Source organism: Mus musculus, chromosome 12 (assembly GCF_000001635.26).
Source record: "Mus musculus strain C57BL/6J chromosome 12, GRCm38.p6 C57BL/6J".
NCBI lineage: Eukaryota > Metazoa > Chordata > Mammalia > Rodentia > Muridae > Mus > Mus musculus.
Window position 1 is genome coordinate 99,337,993 of NC_000078.6, and position 24,520 is coordinate 99,362,512.

Here is a 24,520-nt window from a genome sequence, read left to right on the forward strand (position 1 = left end):
CCACTCTTTCCAAGAAGTTCTTAGGGAAGAACTGTTTCCACCACTTATGTGGGATTGTGTGTATGAGAAATGGACCTCAACTGTCTCCATCAGCTCCTGCTCACAGACACTCGGTTTGTATGTTGTTTATAATGCAGTGACATCCCTTAGCTCATTGGGGCAATTTCAGGTTGACTCCGGTGTCCTGAAACTCCTCTACCATTCCGCATGGTCAACACACCTGGACTTTCTGCTTCCCCAGAATGCTAAGGGTTGAATTACAACTTCCTAAAATCCCCCCCCCCCGAAGTCCTAGGTCCCTAGTATGTCACAATGTGACTGTATTTCAAGTGTGTGTCATTGGAGAAGTTAAAGTCACCCTGGAATAAGGAGAGTTTTTAGTCAGGTAGGCTTAGCCTCCTCCTAAGACGGAGGTAGAGACAGTCCTGTGAAATATAAGCCAAGGAATATCACAGATAACCAGCAAGCCACTAGAACGGGGGAGAGGCTGGGCCAGATCCTCTCCCACAGCTCCCAGAAGAAACCAACCCTGCTAACACCTTGGGCTCATGGGGTGAGAGGCAATTCCTGATGCTGTCTGACTCACTCAGCTGTGGCACTTTGTCAGGGTGGCCTATGTAAATTAATACAATGGCTAACTCACCTGGCTCTTCGAATTTTAGTTAAAAACAGTATTTAGGACAAAAAAAAGAGAGAGAAAACAGGTGTAGGGGAACATTCTAACAAAATCTTGGAAAACAGGCGCAAGCCAACAGACTGCAATGTTTAGCATTCTGTTTGGATGGGAACAAGGTTTGGGGCAGTGTTTTCAGACTCCTGGATTTCCTCACAGAGCTTCCAGCCACCTGCAGCTTAGGCCAGGGCTGCTGCCAAGCACACCTGCAAGGGACAGCATTAGCTGCCCTTCTTGTATAATCACTGTCTTCTCTCACATGCCAAACACCAGCTCTGTGGAAGCCAAACACTACCCAGGTGCCCTTCACAGTGGCTCCACATGGGGCTGACAAGGACCCCTTGAGTCACAGTAGACCTGGCCAGATCAGGTTAACTCAGCATTTTGGTATCTGTTTATGGCTGGCTGTTCCACTTCCGGCCTCCTGGAATTACATCACCAAGTGGCCTGGTACAGAGAAATTCTTCACCAGTTTCGGTGTGAGCTCTCACACCATAGGCTGGCTTCTCAAGCAAACCCTTTCCAAGGCATGGAGAGAGCACCGTGCTCTCTGGATTCAAATCATGAAGATGTGGGCTGGAATCGCCTCACTAGTGATCTGATGGACTTGACATCTAAGCACCTTGATATGGAAGGAGCTGGTTAACTGCAAGGGACAGAACTGGATCTGAAGTGGTCATCTGGAAATCATTTACTGTAAAAGCCCTAGTTCATCTGCATTTTCATGCCCGTGCTAAGACTCTAGAGAAGTCATTAGGTTACAGCCAGCTCACAATACCTCTGGCCTGTGTGTATTCTACTTGCTACCCCCAGAGTTCTATTATAATCCTTCAAATTATTAAATAATTGCAGTGTTTCCCTGGGGGTCACATTTGGCAACAAGGCACTGGCCTAAATGAACCAATGACACGACCCAGTGAATAACACTTACATTTTTAACTTGCTAGAAGCAAACGGGTGTGACATACTTCTAAGGGAGAAACTAGAGAAACTAGTGGGGTGGGCTTGGAAACTGAATATCGACAGTATTGCAATAATTAGTGCCAGGCTCCCCACCAACCCCATAAAAAAGCAACTCTCTAACCCCAATCCCAGCTTCTATTTCAGGAATGGCTACCATCACAAGAAGAGAGGCAGGCATATGGCTCTCCCCTTCTGGACATTCCTACAATGTAGGCTAGGCTGCTCTGGAAAATCCCATCTCTTCCTCCTACAGCTATATGACCTCGAGTTGTCATTTCAAATAAAGTATGCTTCCACTGATTTTTATGAACACAGACAAAAGCAGCTACAACCTTCCTTCCCCCAGCCCCCCAAAAATACCCTTGCGAACCAACTGTAGTTGCTATGTAGGGTTATTTGTTTCTAAGGCAACAGCTTATGTCTAAGTACTAATGGCCTGTCCTTTTGCCAGGCAACAAACAGCCTTGTGATGCAAGTGCACCTGTCTCAGCTACGCGTTACTATGGAGACACTCCAGTTACTATGGCTACCATCACGCTAATCGCCTAGCAAAGGCAGACATACAGCAGTCTTCTCATAGAGCCCAGCTGCTTCTCCCGTCTCTTGCCGGAGACTGATTGTCTAGGGTCTGTGATGGAACGCACAAGAACTTCATTAATGCCACGTTGGAAGGCTCACTCTGTGTGCCCTCCTGCAGAATAAACATCAGAACAGAAAAATCTGCAAGTGGACTGTAAAATTCCCCAGCCTTCTGACACCGGGCCATTCCCAATTAACATAAATGTCTACTCCACTGGCAGTTTCTCTTAACCAGTTAACAAAGGAAATGCTGCTACATGCCTTCTAGAACTTCTTGGTAGGGGACTGGAAAGATGGTTTAGTGATCTAAGAGCACCGGCTGCTCCTCCAGAGGATCCAGGTTCAATTCCTAGCACTGACACAGTGGCTCAAATCGCCTGTAATTCCAGTTCCAGGGGATGCAATGCCCTCTTCTGGCCTCCACAGTCACCAAGCATTCAAATGCTACACAGACATAAATGAAAGTGAAACAGCTGTACACTTAAATAAAGTAATTTTCAAACTTTCTTAGTGGGCCTGATGACAAGCACCGTGAAGAGCTAAGACTCCATCCACAGGTTGAAATCCGGCTCTTTGTTCTGTAAGGCCCTTTCTTCTAACTTAGCACTGACATGCTTTTTAAACTGTGACAATCTACCTAACACCCCTCCCATTGTATATTTGTAAAAATGCACTCATGACCTCAGTCTCATGACAGCCAGACACGTGAGGAGGGAAAGTGGCCATGGTTCTCAAGACAAACACTTAGTAACCACAACAAACCCATCACTCAGGAGCCTGTCGACATGGAAACCGGATGACAACAACCGAGCCTGCCTTCTTTCCACATCTCTAGAGGCAGGCCATGGGAAGGTGGAATCACCTGTGTGCCTCACCGCTCTTATTCCAACAAAGCGTGACCCGCAGAGATAGAAAAGCTGTCCACTTTCCTCTGTAACCGATTCTACCCAGGAAGACGCTATTTACCTACCAGGAGCCCTTCCGGAGCCACACCCGCTCAGTCGGAGCTACAGAAGCGGTAAGCTTCCCAGGAAATGCATAGCCAATGGATGTGCCTCCTCATCAGACTTAATTCTTTTTCCCATTAGTCTGTAGTTATTTTTAAAACATTCATACGGCCTACTAAATTAGTTTTAGAGACTGTCTCTGCTAAAATAACAAAATTCCAGGAGACTTTAAGAAAACAAAAACCCCCGATAGTGCGAGTCACTTACCTTTGATAAGCCTGAGGAGTAGGAGGTGGGTGGTAAGGTGTCTTTTTCAGAGCCTGAATTAGATTTTGTCTATACTCTGGGTCGATGCACCACAATGACCCTTTCCCAATACTCTGCAAAGAAAAATTAAAATGAAAACATATTAATACAGTACAGAGAATTTTGTGGTAGGCAAATACAGGGCTATATTGTAGTTATTCTCCAAAGTTTCCTGTTCATTTGCTAATGATTTCTCAGGCTGACAACAGGACACCATTAAATGCTCTCTGCTCCTCTTTGCCCCGAGTAGATGAGGTCAGATGAACATGTAGCTACCAGATTATGTTGATGCAATAACATGACTGTCAAATCTGAACTACCCCCAACCCAAAATCCCTTATTTCTCAGTATGAATCTGGAGGAATATTCAGACTCGTCCAGAAGTCTCTAACTTGGCTGACGTTCATGGGCGCTGAGAAGACCTTTCGAAGCTCCATCTCTGCTCTAAAAACCCCAGCTGTTTTAAACCACATTATCTTGGCACGATCTTACAAAAATGGAAACGTAATCCACTCATTGTTTTTGGTATCCCGTCCCCCTTGCTCACAAAAGAACATTTATGCTTGGAATGGAATTTATAATTACCTTCCCCTCAGAAACAAAAGACCTGGCAACAATAGCAAACCTAAGCCAGAATTCAAAGTATTTTTTATTTTTATGGGGGGGGGGTGTCCTTCAGTTCACAGCAATCTGCTCTTGTCTCTAGGAATCTTTAGAAGAGGTCACACTTTAAAAGTGTAAATTGGCTAAAACTGTTCCCTGGGGGGAAGGGGGCAGCTTTCCCTGAAGGCCACTTTTGGGCTGGCTGGAGGCAATTGGTCTGAGATCAGCTTTAACAGTGGGTGGGGGTGGGGAACAGCTGCTCTCGCCTGCCCTGCTTTCAACTGGGTCAGTGTACCCAAACCATTTGAGAAGGTCAACAGTAAATATTTACGGATTTGGAACGAAAAGAAGCTAAATGACCTAGTCCCACCCCACCCATGCTTCCTTTGTAATTTCCCTCACTCTCCTCTACAAAGCCTGGTGGTGTCTTCCAACATTGAGAAAAGCAAACATGAAAACCTTTAAACTAACACAGAGAGGCAGCAAATTACAAGGAGATCACATGGAAGGACCACTAAATCTAAGCCATTCCAAAAAAAAAAAATCTTTGAAGAATTTTCCTAGTCTGCATTTCAGTTATCACGTCACCAAGTAGTGTTCTTACAAGCCTTGTGTGTTCACAGCACTCGTAAATAGTTCTCAAGCCTGTGTAACAGCAGCAGGACACCTAGAATGAACCATTCCCAGTGTTCTGGGGTCAGGGCAGTCCTACAAAGTCATTCATGGTCAAAGGCCATACCCAGAACCATGCCGGTCACCTGGTCCCTGGTCCCAGAGCATCTATGCTGAAGATATATCTGTAGGGTTTAATGATCTGGGCAGTCAAAGATCTCAAAGTCATTTATTTCCTTTCCTGTACATGTTTTTAAGTCTGGCATAGTTTGCAGGGTTTGACCAGACTTTCCAAGTAAAGCAGGTTCTACACCCTCTATCTCTTCCTGTGGAGTATGATGCATGGTGTACTTTAAAAAGGTAAGGTGTGGGCAGAGCCGGGAAGACAGTGAGTTACCACACTGAAGTAAAAGAAGCCATCAAAGCACCCACCAAGCTGCAGGTGGGAGGGCTGGCCTGACCTTCTTCATCCAAGGCTCTCAGTTGAGCCCTGAGCCAGGAGACCAGTGCACAGCATGTCCTAAGCTGCAGGGAAGACCATAGCCAAGATGCAATAGAAACACTTCTGCCAGGAGATGGCCCCAGCAGCAGGCGCCTAACTAGGGGCCTTTGTTTTCATCAACATGGCTGTCAAGGAGGCAGGTGGATTTCTGAGTTTGAGGCCAGCCTGGTCTACAGAGTGAGTTCCGGGGACAGCCAGGGCTACACAGAGAAACCCTGTCTCAAAAACAAAACAAAACAAAACAAAACAAAACAAAACAAAACAAAGATAGCTGTCAAGGCAGGGCAGGTTTCATCTTTCACCCACCTGGAACCCCCCCCCCCCAACAAAGCAATCAGGGCCCAACCAGCCTTCCTGGGTGAGCAACTGTAAGCCAAGAATGCGCTCCTCCCAACCCCAACTCAAGTATCCTGTTTATAATGCTGTAATGTTATTTAGAGTGGATAGAATAAAGCCCTGACTGTGCACAATAGTTCCCCAGTAAGAGATCCAGCTGCTGAGTGGAAGGGTGGAGAACCAGAATGGGAAGTCTGGAGCCATCCATGGTGCCGGAGAAAGTCATGGCTCCCTCACTGGTGAGAGACAGGCAAATGGCCCAGGGATGGTGTGTTATGAAACCCTAACATGGTGGCCATGCCCGCATGTATCACTGAAGAGATCTTAAGAAAGAGGACATACCTGCCTAGACGTGCTCCATAACCTCACATCTGATGGAGTTTTGACTCCAGCAGAGGCAGGAGAGGGGTTCTTGCACACTGAAGGGTTTAACATGGCCACTGCTCACGTGCTGGATAGGTTGGTGAGATCTTTTGGTATTCTAGTCTAACCCTGCCCCCCCCCCCTTCCCCGGTGTCTCTCTCCGCTTCCCGTGCACCCTCCCGTGCACCCTACACACCAGTTCTGGCCATAGTAACTTCTTTACTCGGGCATGGCCACCATGTTAGGGTTTCATAACACACCACTGACAACCACCCAGCTCCTAGCATTTTCCTGTTGCCTAGGTCTTGCTATCATGATCGTTGAACCTATGTTTCTGAGTTTGGTCAGAACGTGTGGCTTTGTGTTAATGAGCACAAGGTCATTATCAACCTCACACTTTGGATCCAGAGAAACGTATTGTGCCCTGACCCCACAGAGGTCTGGGGTTGCTGGTTCTTTGTCTGGGGGGAGTTTCTATTGTTTTTCTCACCAGACAGGTGCTGACGATACACTGTGTTTTAGTGTTAGCCTACTCTAAGAAGTGCAGGCATTCCAAAGAAAAGCCAAATGCAATGTTTCTTGGGTGTGCACCTGTGGGGAAAGCACTAAGCAGAGAGACCTTGGGGTTTGGGGCAGTAGGAAGAGGCTGGAAACACACCCATTGTCAAGCCTTCTCTTTGGTTTCATGTGGCGATTCAGATGGTTTAGCTAAAAACTTCTGAAATGGAAATGCATAGCGACCAGAGGGCTCAAGTTTCGAGGGTCAGGAAACACGGCATGGAACGCCTCCTGCAGAACGGTTTAATTTGATTATAGTTGTGTAATAACTCTGAGGGTCAGAGCAGTTATGGAAATCTCTGCATCTCCTCCGAAAAAAAGAGAAGGCAAACCTTTTTAATGGAAATAACTGTGAAGGTCACGGACCATTAAATGTTAAGGAACTCAAAACAATAAAACCCTTCACTGAAGGGTGCATTTTTGAGATATATACACATGTATGTGCATGTATTATGTGATTGTATATGCACTAACACACACATACATCATACTCCACAGGGAAAACCAATGTAAGACAAGAGTGGAAAAATTAGTGAGAAGATATTGAAAGTCAAGCCAAGTTTTTGTATCTTTTTAGTTAAAAACTACCTGAGGAGCCACTAACTCCACTGATAATAAAAACAAAAGTCACCATAGAAGAGAGAAAAAGAAAGAAAGAAAGAAAGAAAGAAAGAAAGAAAGAAAGGAAGGAAGGAAGGAAGGAAGGAAGGAAGGAAGAAAGTAAGTAAGTTTAAGGGGGGGAACATTAAATGAAATTTACCAGGAAAAGGTGTGTTCTCTTCCAGACTCCTAGAGAGGTCTGGATGGAGGGAGCCTTTCTACAGCCTCATTATCACCCTGTGGCCCACAGCCCTGAAAACCCCATGGCCTACAGCCCTGTAAAATGCACTTAGCAGTTAAACGTAACAAATCAAATTCCTTTGGTAGATAGAGAATTCCTTAGGAAAGGCACAGTGTGTGTGTGTGTGTGTGTGTGTGTGTGTGTGTGTGTGTACGTGCACACGTGCACATGTCTGTGCATGTACCAAGCAAGCTGTTTGCACTGTGGGGAAAGGACAGGAAGGGACGAGGATGCCAGCTGTCCTGCTCCAGCACTCTGCCTTACCCTAAAGCAGAATACCATGGCTGGCAATGGTCAGCAAGCCCCAGGGATCCTCCCTGCTCCACTCTCCCAGAGCCAGGCTTACTGTGGGCACAGGCACAACCTGTCTCTTATGTGTGTGCTGGCATCTGACCTCAGGTCCTGGGCTCTTCCCTGCTGGGCTCCCCAGCACTAGAGCTCCATGGTTGAAAACTTATTGTTTTCAAGCTCTATGGCACTTCTGCCTTAACAGGTCATGAAACCACGTAATGGGTCATAACTAGGATTGTCTTATAGGACTGCATAAAATCAAACATTAAAGGGCAGAAAACATCTGTAGAAAATATAGTAGAAAAATGCAATGAGATGTTTGTGTGTACACCCATGTAACGTGTATTTGTGTTCTGGTTAAAAGGTAGTGGGTATGCCTAGCTGGAGGTCAGCCAACAGTGTTCGGCAAACATCGGTCTAAGACAATGGCTGGGAACTTTTCGTCCTTCTCGCCCCTTTCCATGGTAAAGGTCTCTCCTGACAGTAAAAAGAGACATACTTAATGTGGGGCTCATGGGCTGAACTTGGGGGATTTGGCCATCAGGAGCCTGTCCTGTTTTAAAAAGGAGAGAGAACTGGGTGTGTTCTCTCGGTGACCTTGGAATACTTTTTTGATGGTTCTCATATGCCACTTCTGGAGATATTTCCAACATTACCCAATCTCACTGACGACCTTGACCAACCTTCATTTGTCTGTTCCTTCTTTCCTCTCCCCGCCCCCTTCTTATTTACCTCATTGCCAGTCACCATGGAGGAGATATTAATGAATAAAAGCCACACCCACACAGAAAGGTGGCTGCCTTCACGCACCTTATGTTCCAGAGAGGAACAAGACAAAAGGTGTGAGGCTAAGCGACCAGCCGGGAAGAACAAGGACAAGGAGGCGCTGCTGTATGGGGGACACAGGCACTGGGAGTGGCCACAGGGCTTGCCCAGAGGGGTCTGGGTCAGACTCAGTATGCAGGTCTAATGACCACAGGCACTGAGTTGTGTAAGGCCAGAGGAAGGAGGAGAAGGGAGAGGAGGAACGATGAGGGGGAGGGGGAGTACACGATACTTCAGAATATATTTTAGAAAACTAACTGGATATGAGAATGATTCAAAGTGCCAGGCAAAGGAAAACAGTGGTTTTGTGTACTTAGCCAGGTAGAAGAAAGGCTAGAGAAGAGGACAATCCAGCATGCTGTTGGATTCCTAACCTTTGACCCCATCTATCAAATGTATTGGTTATGGTATTCGTAAGAATTTACTGGGGACTCTCAGTCAGTCTATGGATTCCTAAAGCTCTGGGTTCGATCCCCAGCACTAAATAAAGCCAGGTGCGGAGATCTGTGCAAAGACCTGTGATCCCAGCACCAGGAGGTGAAGGCAGGACACCAAGAGACCAAGATCCGTCTATCTGTCCTCTATTGTCCCTCACTGATCCTGTAGCCCACTCTGAAGAGGTCCAGCTCTTGACACTTTCTACTGTCAACTGGCCCGGCTGGAGTCAGGTTTGGTAAACTTTTTCTTAAAGGGCCAGAGGGAATCTTTTCACCTCTGAAGTCCATGGCCTCTGTTGTTGACAACACAGCTCCACCCTGGCAACCAGGACAACACAAAAGCAAGCAAAGATGTAACCAGCCAATGTGGCTGCACTTCAAGGAAGCTGCGCATGCAAAGCCACTGTGCACAGCTGGCTCCCTCTCCCTCTGCCCTAGAGCCCCGAACCTCTGTTCAGGTTCAACTCAAAAGCTCTATGGCTCCAGGAAGAGAAGGGCCCAGGTAAGGGAGCTTCTCATAAGAGATTTGGGCTGGTCCTTCAGGACTCAGGGAGAGGGCATCAATGGGGATCTAAGTCAGGTGGGAGCACCTATAGGGAGCACCTGTAGGGAGGAGAGACGGGGGAGACGTACAGACACACACTAAAAGTCATGTTCATCAGTAATCAGCAATAAATCATTAGTGGGGCTGTGCCTCACTGCGCTGGGTTCTTGCATACTACAATTTAGGACACTTTTAGACCAAGTCCCCACAGGGCCTGAATTTTGTGTATTACATGTTGGGCCATCACTGACTCTGATTTTTCTGGGCCATAAAATGCATTACTCAATAGTGTTTCAAAGGGCAACCCTTAAGCTTGGTTGGCATGGAAACTGGAGTCCTAAAGACTGGAGTCCAAGTTTTACTTCAACTTCTCAGCTGTGTGACCCTGGGCAAGATAGTTAACTGCTCTGAGCTCCAATTTCCTGGTCTATAAATGGGAGTGCTGTAACAACCTCTGCTTCTTGGGCCTGTAGTGAGGATGAAACGAGACAACACTGGGCTTGGCACTTAGCAACGGCACAACAACTATCTGCTTCTGTTACTAGGGAGCTAATGAAAAGCTAAATGGCCATCTTCGTCAGCACTGTGCTCCAAAGCGCAGCCACTGCCCAGGAGCAGCTACTTGTGACTGTGAATTAATGTAAACCACATTGAAATGCACACATCTTCATGTGGCTCTGTCTCCTGTGTGTGTGTGTGTGTGTCTGTCTGTCTGTCTGTCTCTTTCTCACTGAGCTGGGGAGCTGGCTAACTGGTTGGTTATGAGGGTGGGGTTTGGATTCCCTGGATCCACAAACGTCCAGTGAGCATGAGGGTTTGTCAGTAACTCCGGTCTCAGAAGGCAGAGACAAAGGATCCCTGGGCAAGCCTCTTAGGGACAACAGTCATAGTGGTGAGCACTGGGTTTAACTGAGACCTTGCCTCAACTAATAAAGTGTAAAAAGCAACCATAAATGAGTCCCGACACCAATGCCGGGCCCCCGCATGCACACATACCCTACACACATATGGTCATATATATGCAAACATGCATCCACACATACACAGCATACATCCACATATATATGAGAAATAAAATGTAATCACACATAACTGTTTGCTAGAGGTTATTTTTCCATCAGCCTAAAGAAAACAGTTTGCATGCAGATGGAAGAGAAAAATGAATGGATCAGAGTGGAACAAAAGCTTTAGAGAACCAGTCAGGATAGTCCAGGAAAGAGGCGGAGTTCTGTCTTTATGTACCTCATAGGGGGCTGGTGACCCTGTGGGAGTTCTGGGCTTCCTATCAGAGGACTCTGCTCTGAAGAGCAGGCCTACAGCCCCTCCTGGACAGGGTAGGGAGCAGCCTGGCTCAGAGGATAAAGTAGAGAGCAGAGGTTTGGGAAGGGCTGCAGAGCTGAGTGTGGGCTGGAGGTGGGAGGCTCTGGGCCTCTGTGCTCTCTGTAGGGAGGTGTTCTCACATAGAAGCTGGAGACCATAAAGTTCACTCACCTGTCATCAAGTAACACTTTCTAGAGGGGCCTCAGCTGGCATTTTTATCACATTGCCACGGCTCACAACATGTACAAACTTTGCCCAGGTTCAGGGAGGTCTAGTCTTGTAGATCAGTCCAGTCCCTTTCACCCAGGTGACTAGCTACAACCAGGAGCCCACCAGGCTACAACACAGCTTCCCACACACTGGGCCTGGTGCTCTCTGCCTCTTCCAGACTTCTGGCTCCCTCATATACTGGAGGAGCTCAGTCTACACTCGGGTTCAAACTGCCAGGAAGCTGGGTGGGGGCGGTATCCTCAGAGCCAGTCCATCATGCTTCCTCGGCCTAAACAAAGCATGTTTCTTGGGCTCTGCTGGAAGCAGGCCACTTAACATCATTTGTAGAAAACAACGGGGCAAGCGATGCTGGGCAAGGTGAATCCATTTTCCCAGAGCAGGACCTCTAGAAGAAGGCAGGCAATAAACTATATGGGAATACCTATAACGGCCAACAGAGGCCACAGGACCATCAGGCTGGGAAACGATGAGGCCTGAGGGAGCAAAGCCTCAAAACTGCACAGAGCATGTGCACACAACCAGCTCACACCGCCAGGAACTGCAAAGAGCATGTGCACACACATGTGCACACACACACCCGGCTCACACTGCCAGGGCACTGCTGGCTACCCACAGCCCCTGCCACCAGGGTACTGACGCTCTCTATGGCACAGAGTGTAGCTCCTGAGGTTAAGAGTGATGCCAGAGCTTCTCTAGAGAACATTCTAGAAAGGAGGCTCCCAACAGCACAGAAATATGCCCGCGTGGTTCCTGCCCATGTTGCTAAGATGCTGTGCTACTTGGAGTGGAGGCTGAGCGTCACTACTTGTGTTCTTCGTTACATTTCTTCATCTGCATGTCAGAGATAAGTCTTCCTGGTCCAAAACGTGCTGCAAAGGCAAATACAGTGCACCGGGCACCACACCCAGCTCACCAGAGGCAATGAGTCCCTTTAACTTCTCTGGTAACAGTAGAAGTTACACAATACCGGGGAAGAGGGTGGGGAAAGAACAGAGAAAGGTCACTCTAGCAAACCACCATACTGTCCAGACGTGGGCCTCGAGAAACATGAGGGACAGCAAGATAAAACACTAAGCACAGGACAGACACCCAGGAGCACTGTGGGCCTTTCCACAATTTTATTGGCTGCAGACACTGGGGGAAACCTTTACATTTCGAAACCATTGGGAAAACTATCTTAGAAATTAGCTGAGAGAGAGAGAACGGGGGGGGGGGGAGGGGGAGAGATTCGTTAAGCATCTGTCTAATTTGTTTCTCCAATAGTTTGGAGAGATTTGTTTTTACCCCAAAGCAGAAGGGATAAAGGAGAAAAACAACAACTTCTCACTCAACACACTGTCCAGAGAGCCAGGATGTGGCTGTAGGGAGCAGGGAGACTAGCCCCTCAGCAAGGGAAGGTGGATACCTGGTTCCAGATAGCCCCAGTGCAGGATATTCCAAACTCAGAGACAATGGGTCCTCTAGTTAGCAAAGAGAGAAAAATTGCTATTCCTGCCAATAGCTACACTATGACTAGGATGGAAATCACCTAAGGTGTCACCTATGCTATATGTAAACCCATGAGCTCTGTGGTGGCTCCAATGGCCCCTCACTCTGTAAGAGACACTTATGATACGTGTTCACTGCAGGGACGTGGCTAGGAGGGACAAGTAGGGTAGGATTTCTTTTACACACATGATGACTGCAAACTCTTCATTTATAGTGGAGCTGTGTGTGTGTTAATCTATGCAGAAAGGATCAATAATTTCCTTGCATTAACACACTTAAAAGTAAAACCAAAGTAATTCCAAAATTTGATTAAAATCAAATTAATCTCTAGGAGAAACACGGGGGGGGGGGGGGGGCTGGTGAGATGGCTCAGTGGGTAAGAGCACCCGACTGTTCTTCCAAAGGTCCGGAGTTCAAATCCCAGCAACCACATGGTGGCTCACAACCATCCGTAACGAGATCTGACTCCCTCTTCTGGAGTGTCTGAAGACAGCTACAGTGTACTTACATATAATTAATAAATAAATCTTTAAAAAAAAAAAAAAAGAGAGAAACACACGGAAAGGGCAAGGACCCATCCCATCCTGCCATTTCTCTACCAGTCTCGAACATCAGTGCCAGGGTAACATCAGACCTATGAGCCCACATCCGCATCTGCACACATAGACACACCAATAACAATAATTAACTGTAAAACAAAAATAATAATAAAGATTGGCAAGATGGTTCCAAGTGTACTACCACACCTGATAAACTGAGTTCATCTCCTGGGTCTCACAGGATAGGAGAGAACTGACTGACTCCCTCTTATTGTCTGTCCTCTGACCATCACACACATGCACATAGACACACACATGCATATATACACACACCCACAATAAACATGCAAATGCAATAAAAGTGTAACTACTATGGGATGTGCATGCATCCCCCTTTTTGTAATAAGACCTATTAGTATTAAACAGTCCTGTTTTTAAGGAAAAGATAGTCTTGCTATGTAGTCTTGCTGGCCTCAAACTTGCAAGCAAATTACAAAGGCAAGCAGAAGAATAAAGACCTGTGTTTGAGGCAGTTAGAAGTCTCAGTGAGTCAAGTGCCTGATTCCCAAACTGTTGGCTGGTGTGTAAAGCCCGGAAGACACACATCAAGGAGAGAGAATGAACCTTCAAGAGTTGTTCTCACACATGCTGTGACACGTGTGCGCACACATACACACAATAATAATAATAATAAAACTCAAAACAAAATTTAAGTCCTGTACATGATTGCCCTTTTCCTGCCTTTTTGTTGTCTAAACAGGGAACTGATGTAAAGCTAAGAGATGTCAAGAGTAAAATCCAGCACTCACAGCATTTACTCAGAAAAATCTTGGTTAATTTTGGACGATAAAGACCCAGGAAAGAACGTAATAAAGAAGCTGTATGAAGCGGAGCGGGGCTCTGGCTGACTCTAAACTCTTTCCTGTACTTCTGCCAGCTTTCGGGTGACTCAGAAACGGCAATAATATTTTATGAGGGCAATTACGGCCGGCTCGAGTCTGACATACACAGACACCCCTGGATAACACAGACACCCCTGGATGGATTACAACCAGCCCTCCCAGGGCCACTTTATCTTTTGGTTACCCCTAGTTACTCATTTATTTTTAAATGTCCCAGTGTGATCTTATCTAATTGGCACATATAACTTGATCACCTTATTTCTAAAACTTCAAGTTGCAGGACGGGGCAAGCCAGGCTCTAAGTGGTAATGACAGGTGGGCACAGCAAGGGAAGTGGCATTAGGGGCACTTGCTAAAAGTAAAGTCAAAAATCACAGGACTTGAGTTCTGAGTTAAACAAAGTCATGGGGCTGTATGCTAGTTTGCAGGGAGTGGCCACAGCCCCTTGGTAACCACAGACACACCCTTCCTGGCAAAGACCAAGGCCTTCCCGGGAATACTTGAGCTCTGGATGCAGTTCACAGCCTCGCTCGGCATGTACTGATCCCGCTTTAAGGAGAACCTGCCATCCCAGTGACTTTAAGTTCCAGCCCAGGTATTCGAACAGTGAAGAACAAACAGCCTTCAACAGCGTTTGCAGATGGACCTCACCTGTGTGGCAGCACGCTACAGACAGACCTGAAACCACCTAGGACCCAAGTAGCGGACAGCTGAAGGGCCAAATGACGGGAAAGTGTTGCAGGGCCTTTAAATTCTACTAAGTTTTTGGTTAAAATGGACAAAGCCAAGAAAAAGAGTGAGCTGCCAAAGTGGGTATCAGGGAGGCAAAGTGCCAGCCCCAAACTTCAAGGGGGAACAGGAGCCTTATCTATGGCCGGCACATGAAGAACAGCAGAGAAAGAGAGATGGAGGCAGGGGATGGAGGAATCTCACAGTCCCATACTGATGGTAAGGCGGCTCACCTGGCCCTAGAACAGCCCGCTATGCGGTGCCAAGCGTGGAGGCCTGAGCTTCTAAACACAGTGACTTATGGAAGGTGGCACATAGCCAGCTGCCTCCAAAGCCTCCCCTCTCTGGGGCATTTGTCATCTCCTAGAGGCCTGTTTGGGGGAATTTAAAAGGCAAACCGTCCCACGAACACCCTCCTACCCCCCCCCCCACACTATTGGTCACTTTTCCTGTGTGTGTGATAAAATACACTGAAAGAAGCAACTTGGAGGAGAGAGGGTGTGCTCGGCTCACAGTTTAAGGGTGCCCTCCATGACAGCCACAGAAGTCAGGGCACAGTAGCTCTAAGCCCCGTCACGCCACGCCCACAGCCAAGGCAGCAGAGAGAGGTATTCGTGTTCAGCTTTGCTTCTTCCCAGGGCCCTGCTCCTTTAGGATGGGTTTTCTCACTTCGTTAATCTAATCAAGATAATAATCGCTCACAAACTCAACCAGGGGCCAACCTCATCTAAATACTCCTCCACAGGTATTCGAGGAGGCAGGCCTTCTTAGGTGATCTTAGATCGGAGGAGGTTGATAATATTAATAACTGTCACATGCCCTCCTTCTCACGGATGCTGCTTCTGTGAGTCTTGCTGGATCATCAGTATTTGCTGAGTTTTGGTGCCAGGCACATGGAGACTCACCAAGGCTAAAGCACACAGCACAGTCTGTAAGACCCTAACACGGCCAGAGGGGCACCTTGGACAACACAGCTGTCCGTCAGTCTTTCTGAGCTCGCCCGAGAATTCATAGCAACCTGATACACAAAGAACCTAAGTCCTGTGGGCTCATCCCTTTGAATGACAGCTGTCAATCACTCAGGGTGTCCCAAAGACCAATGGAAGGCTGTTGGGGAGAAAGGTTTCAGATGGTTTGTGGTAATTTTACACAAGGGATATTTAATGTATTCTGTATAGGGCCCAGTCACCTGGAGTAAGATTCTGCCCTGCTTACGACCCAGACGCACGCTCTTTCAATGAGGGTGGCACAGGAGCTTCAGAGGGACAGCAGCAGTGATGCCACTCACATTAACCGTGTGCCCAGGGCGCTCTCAACCACCTGACACCTGTTACTCCATAACTCTCCCAGTCTGGCTGGTGGGGAGTGTCAGGAGAAAGAAATTAGGACTCAGAGGAGCTAACAGACTCACGCGGGACCAATGAAAGCCACATCAAACCTGTCGCTGCACCCTCACCCCCAAAACACACTGTGACAAATACCACGGTCGGGCAGCTGCCTCCATACGCACTGCACACCACATTTTAAATCACGTTGTAAGCAATGGACAGTTCCACAATCTCGTTCTGATATGAGGTGTGTACATACATACATACACACACACACACACACACACACACACACACAGAGACAATTTCTTCAAAAACCAAACCCAATGCCACTGCAGTTCTCACTATGGCATGTGACCGTCTGCAAACACATCACCTCTCCACTGGTATGGCCAGTTTTGAAGAGTGATCACAGACCTAAATGATCCTAGAACACCATCTGAGAGGGTTGTTTAAAAGCACTGATAGCCATAAAAACCAAACCCTGGAAGGAAGGATCCAGATCATGAAGAACAAGAGGCAGAGGCAGAGGCTGAGTTCAAAGCTGCATCCCCCAGGTGAGCTATATGACAAACCCAGCCTTGCCGCAAGTATTTACAGCTGTGAGAATGTGGCTCCCAAGGTTCTCACATCTGTCTGCATAAGGGGCTACACCAAGATGAACTGCATCACGGAAAGTGGGGACAACTTGTATACATCTGCGCTGACGCTTGGCAAGTTTTCTGTATTCTCTTGGCAAGAAAGTATCTCTTAAAATGTGTGCTACTGAGTTAGCGAGATGGCTCAGCGGGTAAGAGCACTGACTGCTCTTCTGAAGGTCCTGAGTTCAAATCCCAGCAACCACATGGTGGCTCACAACCATCTGTAATGAGATCTGACACCCTCTTCTGGTGCATTTTAAGATAGTGTACTTACGTATAATAATAAATAAATCTAAAAAAAATTAAGACAGTGTGCATAGAAATGAGGAGAGAAAAGAGAAAGCCATAGCCAATGTGATTCTTTGAGAATTATCTAGACTAACCAAGGATAGTGGCACACATCCGTAATACCAGCACTAGGGAGGCCAAAGCTAGACCAAGAGTTCAAAGACATTCTTAGCTACTTATCAAATTTGAGGCTAGACTGGGCTACATGAGACCCTGCCTCAGAAACAAAACACACACACACACACACACACACACACACACACACACACACACACGGAAAAAAGCCCAACAAAACCAGAGACTTACATCAACTGGATGAACCCCCATGGTAGGGAGGTAACTCAGTCTAAAGTGTTGACTTTGAGAGCACCACATACAAACACACTCCCTGGCTGGGGAAGCGGGGACGGGAAAGGTCCCTGCCAGCTGAGCAGAATCTCCAGACTCAATGAGCTCCTGTCTCAGCAAACAAGACAGAGAAGAACCGAGGAAGCCCTGAAGTGAGGAAGGCCAAAAGTCTATCTCTGGTCTCTGTGCTAGGGATGTGGTTTAACAGAGAGAATGCAAATGTGAACCCCAGCACACACCTTAAAAAGCTAGGTCTCGAAAAAACAAAAAAAATAGCTAGGTGTCACTGCCATATGCCAAGGGCCTGTAACCCCAACTCTGGGATATGGGGTACAGACAGGAGAATCACTGGGGCTTGCTGGCCACTGATCCAGTTTCAGGTTCAGTGAAGACCCTGTTTAAAGGAATAAGTAAGGTAGGGAGGTAGAGAGAGAGAGAGAGAGAACAATAAGTGCCACTCTCAGCTTTCAGGAAAGGACTCCATGGCCTGCGGTGGGGGTGGGGGACACATACAACAGTGAGGATAGGAATGATACCTTGGGAAAGAGTCTGTCGCTTTTGTTTTTGTACCCTCCTCTAAGCATGGAAACTTACCTCAAAAGCCTGAGGTTTTGACTGAGACTCTTTTATGGGGGCTGGGGTTGGGGTTGTCATAGAGCTGAGATTGACTTCAATCTACGTGGATGATGAACTCCTAAAGCCTCCATAACTATAGGCATGTGCTGTCAGATCTGGTTTAGACCATAGAGCGCTAGGAATTAAACCCAGGGCTTCATGTCCACTAGGCAGGCTCTCTATCAACTAAGCTACCTTACCAGGGATGAAAGAAAGATCTTTAAATATTAACAGGCCTCCTCCATGACCTACTTGACCACTGGGAGCCTCACTAATCCCACTAGCACTTGTGAGCCAGGTACTCAAGGAGCGTGCAACACACACACACTCACTCACAATGCATATGTGCTGGACTTATTCAAACTGCCCAGCAGAGCAACCGGCTCCCTTCCCACACCAAGGTGACATTAGGACAATCTATCCACGGGATCCCTTCCTCACTATCTTCATCTCTGGCTCCTCTAAAGGGAAACACCAGAGAACCGTGGGGAAGGGGAAGGGCGGAGGCAGGCGGCAGGGCTTTATCCCAGACGGGTCCTCTTGGGCTCATGGGTTAGCTGCATCTACTTCTCAGGGTTCTGGTCCCTTCTGACCACTGAGAAGCTCAGCTGGTTTGGTTTTTTTAACCCCTTCAGCCCCAGAGGATAAGAACATGCCCTTGCACATCCTGTTTCCCCCTTCCCTGTCTCCTGAGCCCACCATCCCAAGCTGCTTCCCATATGCTCACCCTCAGCTGAGAACTAGGCCTTTATCATATTCTCCTCAGTGACTCCACTTCAGGGAGGCATCAGTCTCCTGCCAGGACTCTGACTGACAAGCTAAAACCAGAATTGATTACCCTAGAATTTTACCCTTAGAATCTACACACCACAATAGGTGCATAGTAATTCCTATGCGATGTAAGTCACAGACAGGGGGAAAAATAGGTCATCCATACCTCTGTAATTATTCACTCCATGGCGTACCTTGGAAGTGCAGAGCCATCGGTGAAGTAAGCTGTGGAGCATGGAACTCGATTACAGAATTAGAGAAGTATGTTGTTGCTAAAAATACTCGGCAGGATTCCTTTCTAAGGGTGTCATCCATCGCTACTATGGCTCTGAGGTGCTCAGAATGCATGTAAAAATTGCATTTGGAGCCAACTGCAGAGTGAACAACAGCTCAGAGCCTGTGATCCTACGGCAACCACTGACAGGACATCTTACCCAAGACATAACAGAGCTAATTGTAGTCACCGGGTCTGAGTTCACCTACTCTCATTAGAACACCCAGCCACCTAAACCTGAAGACCACAGGTGTTCGGTTGTGGAGCAGGGTACGGAGCTCAGGACAAGTACCATGAGCTGCCTAATGGGGCCGGAGGAGCACGATCCCCCTAAGGGGCATAAAAGGAGGACAGGAGGGGAATGGACACAGGACCAACAGACTTAGCATATGTTTATGGTCTCTTTTGCGGTAGAAAAGATGGTGCCTATGACCTCACGCATACCAAGCTAGCACTCTACTACTGAGTACTCACTCTAGCCCTGCCAGATATTCTTTCATCACTCTCAACAATCCTCCTGCCTCAGCGTCCCCAGTGCTGGGATTATAGAGGCAATGTTTCACCCCTAGCTTACTTTTTAGACTCTGAGGGTCAGGGCTTGGGAAGAGCGAGGCTCTGGAATTTTACCTAAAGCCAAACGATCAAGTGCAGGCTCATCTGGCTTCCTGGGAACCCTGGGTTCCCACAGTGGGTGGTGTTAACTTCCCAGGGGTGAAGCCTGTCGGTACAAGCCCTCAAGTTACAGCCTTTCACACTTAAGTATTTTGCAACCAGTATGGAGTGAAGGAGCATGTAGGTAGAATGTCTTTCCTGGGAAAGCAGGATGAAATCTATACAGGGCAGCCTCAGCCTCTTAAGGCCTCCCTGTGGGCACACACAGCATGTGTGGCTGATTAACTACTGTTCTTAGCTCATCTATAAGCCTCATGACAACTGTTTTCATTTTCCCCAGTTGTCTGTGTGTGTGTGTGTGTGTGTGTGTGTGTGTGTGTGTGTGTAGGTTTGAGAGCCCATGCTTTCATGGGGGTCAGAGAAGGATGCCGGGTGTCCCATTCTATCACTTGCTGATGTTATTCCGGAAACTGGAGCTATGCTGGTGGCCAAGCCATTCTTCGGTCCCCTCCCCTTGCAGCCCTGAGGTTACAGGCTTACTTGACCAAGAAAAATACATGAACTCTGGGCTTCACATATACTGGGCAAGCACTCTACCAACTGAGCTACATCACCAGGAATGAAAGAAGATCTTTAGATAGATATTAACAAGCCTCCTCCGTGACCCATTTGACCACTGGGAGCCTCACTGATCCCCTAGCACTGTGACTGAGCCAAGTGTACTCAAGGCATATGGGAACCACTGCAACTGGTATGGCCACCTGCGCCCACCAACTGTTGTTTAACTTTTTATTAGTTTGTTGTGAACTTCACATCATGCCCCCCAATCCCACTCATCTCCCCACCCCTCATTCCCACCCTCCACCCTTGCATCCTCCCCTCCAACAAAGCAAAGAATCTCCTCGTAGCAACTGGAGTGTCCCACCGTCTACTCTTTTGCCTTCTTTGTAATGATTCATTGATCTGGTATGAGGCCTCTGGCTTCTGCTACTCTATCAATACTGGGACCTCACTGGGACTCCTCCTGTTGTTGCCTTGTATTATGCAGATCCTGTAGCTTCAGATCTATAGGACTGGCCTCTACAGCAGTTCATCAATGGGGTAGATGTTGAGGAGGGCCAATTCAAAGCCCTGGATCTGGGCCTGAATGGTATCTAAGCTGGTCAGTCCACCAGCTCTCCCGCCCTCAGGGGCAGTGTACCTGCAACCTCTACTGTCCAGGCAGGGTGTAGGGCCCGCTCTCCCAAGTGCTGCAGTTGATGAGGGACAGGGCTCCAGGATTCACCAGTTCTTAAGATGGGTACTGGGAACTTGAATATAGGACTTTGTGACTGCATCTCTTATCCACCGAACCATCTCCCTAGCAACCCCCATTTCTCTTTTACTCAGAACAGGTGTGCCCGTGTCTAGCACACAGCAGGTGTGTAAAGGAGCCTTTGATCATTTAAATGACTTACATCGGAGCAGAACTGAGGGAAATCAAACTTTGGTATTTCACCACATGAATGTTTTGACTTCAACACACAAATGCTTGACCATTCAAACTACAGACAACAATCAAAGATATACAACCCGAATTAGAATAAGACACTATGAGTACTTTCCGACAATGTAAGCACTGGCCAGAACAGGAAGCAATGAAGGAGTACTATACACTGCTTGAAAACCAGTCTGGCAATTTCACAGACAGTTACACTCTGCTTAGTACATGGGCCACCTAACAGATTGCTAACCTAAGGCTTTCCTCCAGTGAATAAAGCCATAGGTCTTCAAAGAGACATGCTCAAGAATGTTCCAAGAAGCATTATTCATAATTCCTTAAAAACTCCCAGAACCTGCCAGGAGGTGACCAGGTAAGCATATCACAGTATGTCAGGAAACCAGTCCTCAAGAATCACAGTACTAAAGTCTAAGTCCCCACAGCCCGCTCACCATTCCCAGAAACAATATGCTGGGCGGAGGAGAGGGCTCAGTGGGGAAGGTATGTGGGTGCACATATCAGCCTTGCTGTTCTTTTATGTTTAAATACATTTTGGGGAGGAGGGGTGTTAAAGTCTTTATCAGGCTTTGGTGGCAGCCCCTATACCTACTAAGCCATCTCTCCAGCCCAAGTCAAAACATCTCCCCTGAGTATAATTTAATTATGTGTATGTAAATTATGCCCCAACAAAGTTGATTTATTAAAAAATAAAAGAGCAAATTTATTATTATTATTATTATTATTATTATTATTATTATTATTAAATTTTAGGGGCTAGAGTTGGCTTGGTGGATAAGAGCACGTATGTAAAGTCATGAAGCCTGGCATAGTGGTACACACCTATAATCCCAGAATCAGAAGTTAAGGCTAGCTTTAGCTGCATGAAATGGGTTTTGGGGGGTTTAATTTGTTGTTTTTTGTTTTTTGTTTTTCCTTTAAATCAAGGCTTAGAAATAGAAAACGAAAGAGAAGCTTAAGCCACGAGGAGGTAGTTACCGACTAGAAGGGACATGTTCAAAGGGCATAAAATGCAGCCTGAAAGGGTCTCATGGGCTGAATCTGCAATAATTTGAGCATCAAAATAATGGTTGCAATTGATTATAAAACACTGCCTGGAGAAAACTCCATGAGTCCATAGTGAAAATCACATAGAGGGATTTATTTCCCACCATCAGGAGCAATTATTGTACTAAACTTTTTCTGTAAAAATTGGTCCTTACAGTTCCCCATTAAGAACTATCAGCTAGTGGTAGGATTATCAGTCATGTCTTGTAACTCCCATGGAAATGAATCCGGCAGAAGCTGTCAATGGGTGCCTATGAGGTTCCAAATCAGGTCCCCATCCAGTGGGAAGCTGCCTAGAGCAAGCTCAGCTTCTCTAACTGGGAACAGCCCAGAGAGATCTGATGGGTTAGGTATCACTTGGCATTAACTGCCAATTGCTTAATGAAACGGATGGGACCTGGGGTCATTTAGACTTGACTTCCAGAGGACAGAGGGGCAAGTTCAACAGTGTCATAAGAAAACACTTGAAACATAAGAAATACTTGCATTTGGCCTTGGGGGTGGGAGAGGGGAACATGACAGCCACAAAACAGCAGAAAGTCCCTGAAGACTTTGTTAGATGCGTACAGAAACCTGAATGTGGTGTGGATGAGAGGCTGTGAGGAGTTACTTTAAGTTTCCTTGAGAGGATAAAGTGCTGTGGTTACAGAGAGCAACGCGTTCCTGAGAGCCACGCTGAACTCTTAAGGATGAAGAGCTGCTCTCCCAACTTCTAGGTTATCTGAAGGTTTGTCATAATAAAAGGGGGTGGTGGAGATGGAGACAGCTCAGATGACAAAGTACTCACCATACAAGAAAGAGACCTAAGTTCCATTCCCGGGACCCAGTGGTGGAGAGACATGAACACACTCATACAATCCCTGCACTGGGCCTTCTGCCTATCCAGACCAGCCTGCTTGGAAAACCCCAGGCCATGAGACACCTTGTTTCAAAAAGAACAAGGTGGATGGCTCCCAAGGAAAAGAGACCAGAGGTTGACCTCTGGCCTTTACGTGTTTGTACACACACAGAAACAGATGTGTACACACAAAAAGTCACATACACTGTGGTGCTTTCCCATGGTCACCCTAACCCACTGGCACAATAGTGCAAGACACTGTTTTCCTAGCGCCCTGGATTTCCTGAAACCACCTCACTTCCTTTTGTGCAAATTAGCCAATCGCACTGGACCATGAAGTCGAGCTCTCACCAAGGAGATAAGATGCAGTCACCATTGGGGTAGAAGGAACATAGGTCATTTTAGGGAGTGTGTCTGCTAAACCAGTTTGGGTTCTAGCCACACCCTTTTGCAAAAAGAAATCACTCTGCTGAATTACTTTCTCTTTGTTTCTGTGTTCCTTTGTTTAGCACCAAGATTATTCATTCCCCAACAATAGGGAAGAGTTCCAGGTCAAAGCAGAAAACTGGCCCCTCACACAAATGGAGGGACAGTCTCAGCTCTCTCGTGACATTATCCATCCACTGAGGAGAAGCCTGAGTCTCAGGATGCTACAAGTATGCTGGGCGTTGTGGGTGGGAGCTGCAGACAGCTACTCCAGCAGTCTGGAGGATGCCAGACGTCTGCTACTTTAGCTGAGGAGTACCCCAAATTCTGCAATTACAGACTCCCTCTTGTGTACCCACAGGGCTCTTCTGAGAGCCAGACATGTCTGGGGACATCCCTAGCAGCCTGGGAGGAATCCTGGGACTGACACTTAAAACACACCAATCTGTCTGCTGCTGAGTGATCAGACATCATCGGATTCCCCCCACTGCACCGGGACATCTCAGACTCAAGTTGTTTCTCCTTGAAATAAAAGAAGCATTCTTGTGCTTATCGCTGTGAGAGGGAGCCCATATCTTTTTCATACCATGAGGTCTCTACCTTTTTGGAGGGAGAGAAAATGAAAATAAACTGGTGAGAAGGGCGCAGGAGCGAGGTCTTGGCTCTTCTCCCACCACTGGAACCAGGCCTATATTCTGAGATGAAAGGTCAGTTCTAGCCTCTTAGAAGGCAAGTGCTGGAGGAGGTGTGACAGATCAACACCCCCCCTCCCGCCTCACCCCCCCTCACCCCCCTCACCCTCCCCCCACACACTCACAGGTGGCCCTCCTAGCTGGTATTTAAAGGAGCTAAGTTCACCTGGGAAGAGTTTGCCTCAAGAGCATGAATGCGGCTGTTTGTGTAGCCCGAGTGTCCCGGGGATACCCCACCCCCACCCCCACCCCACCAGGAATGGCTGCTCCAGGGCATGGGCGAGGGCATAACCCACCACACACTCACTCAGCTCTGCAGAGATGACAAGCTGACTTCTGCTGCAGACTGGTACTTTCCCCACGCCCCTCATATCCCAAGGCTTTTTGCTTGTAGCCAATACCTCTTGGTGAGTCCTATTTTTCCAAGAATACCAAAGGCTTGTTCTTGTGTCTTAAATGTCCCTCGAAGACCTGAGTACTGAAGGACAGTGTCACTGGGAAATGGGAACAGCCTTAACAGGTGTTGCCTGGGAAGAGGTCAGGTGACCGGGGT

At 47.3% G+C, this 24,520-nt stretch overlaps 1 protein-coding gene and 1 long non-coding RNA gene across 14 annotated transcripts in view, besides 1 other annotated feature; one reads left to right on the forward strand and one right to left on the reverse strand.

Moving 5' to 3' along the window:
* The window catches only part of Foxn3 (forkhead box N3), a 373,587-nt gene that overhangs the window by 147,912 nt on the left and 201,155 nt on the right, over positions 1 to 24,520 (reverse strand). For all 13 annotated transcript variants that reach the window (XM_006516239.4, XM_030246927.1, XM_006516232.4 and 10 more), the window contains one exon: positions 3,430 to 3,542. In XM_006516239.4, the coding sequence (XP_006516302.1) occupies positions 3,430 to 3,542 (113 nt within the window). The remainder of the gene's footprint in view (positions 1 to 3,429; positions 3,543 to 24,520) is intronic.
* Positions 628 to 3,279: an enhancer, noted in NCBI's record as "VISTA enhancer mm12". NCBI's record gives its function as "enhancer in: neural tube[4/6]" and the evidence as "EXISTENCE:transgenic organism evidence [ECO:0001131][PMID:17130149]".
* 3300002A11Rik (RIKEN cDNA 3300002A11 gene) lies at positions 3,039 to 23,836 on the forward strand. Its single transcript, NR_166805.1, has 3 exons — positions 3,039 to 3,233; positions 23,359 to 23,505; positions 23,637 to 23,836. It is a non-coding gene; the product is annotated as an RIKEN cDNA 3300002A11 gene (long non-coding RNA).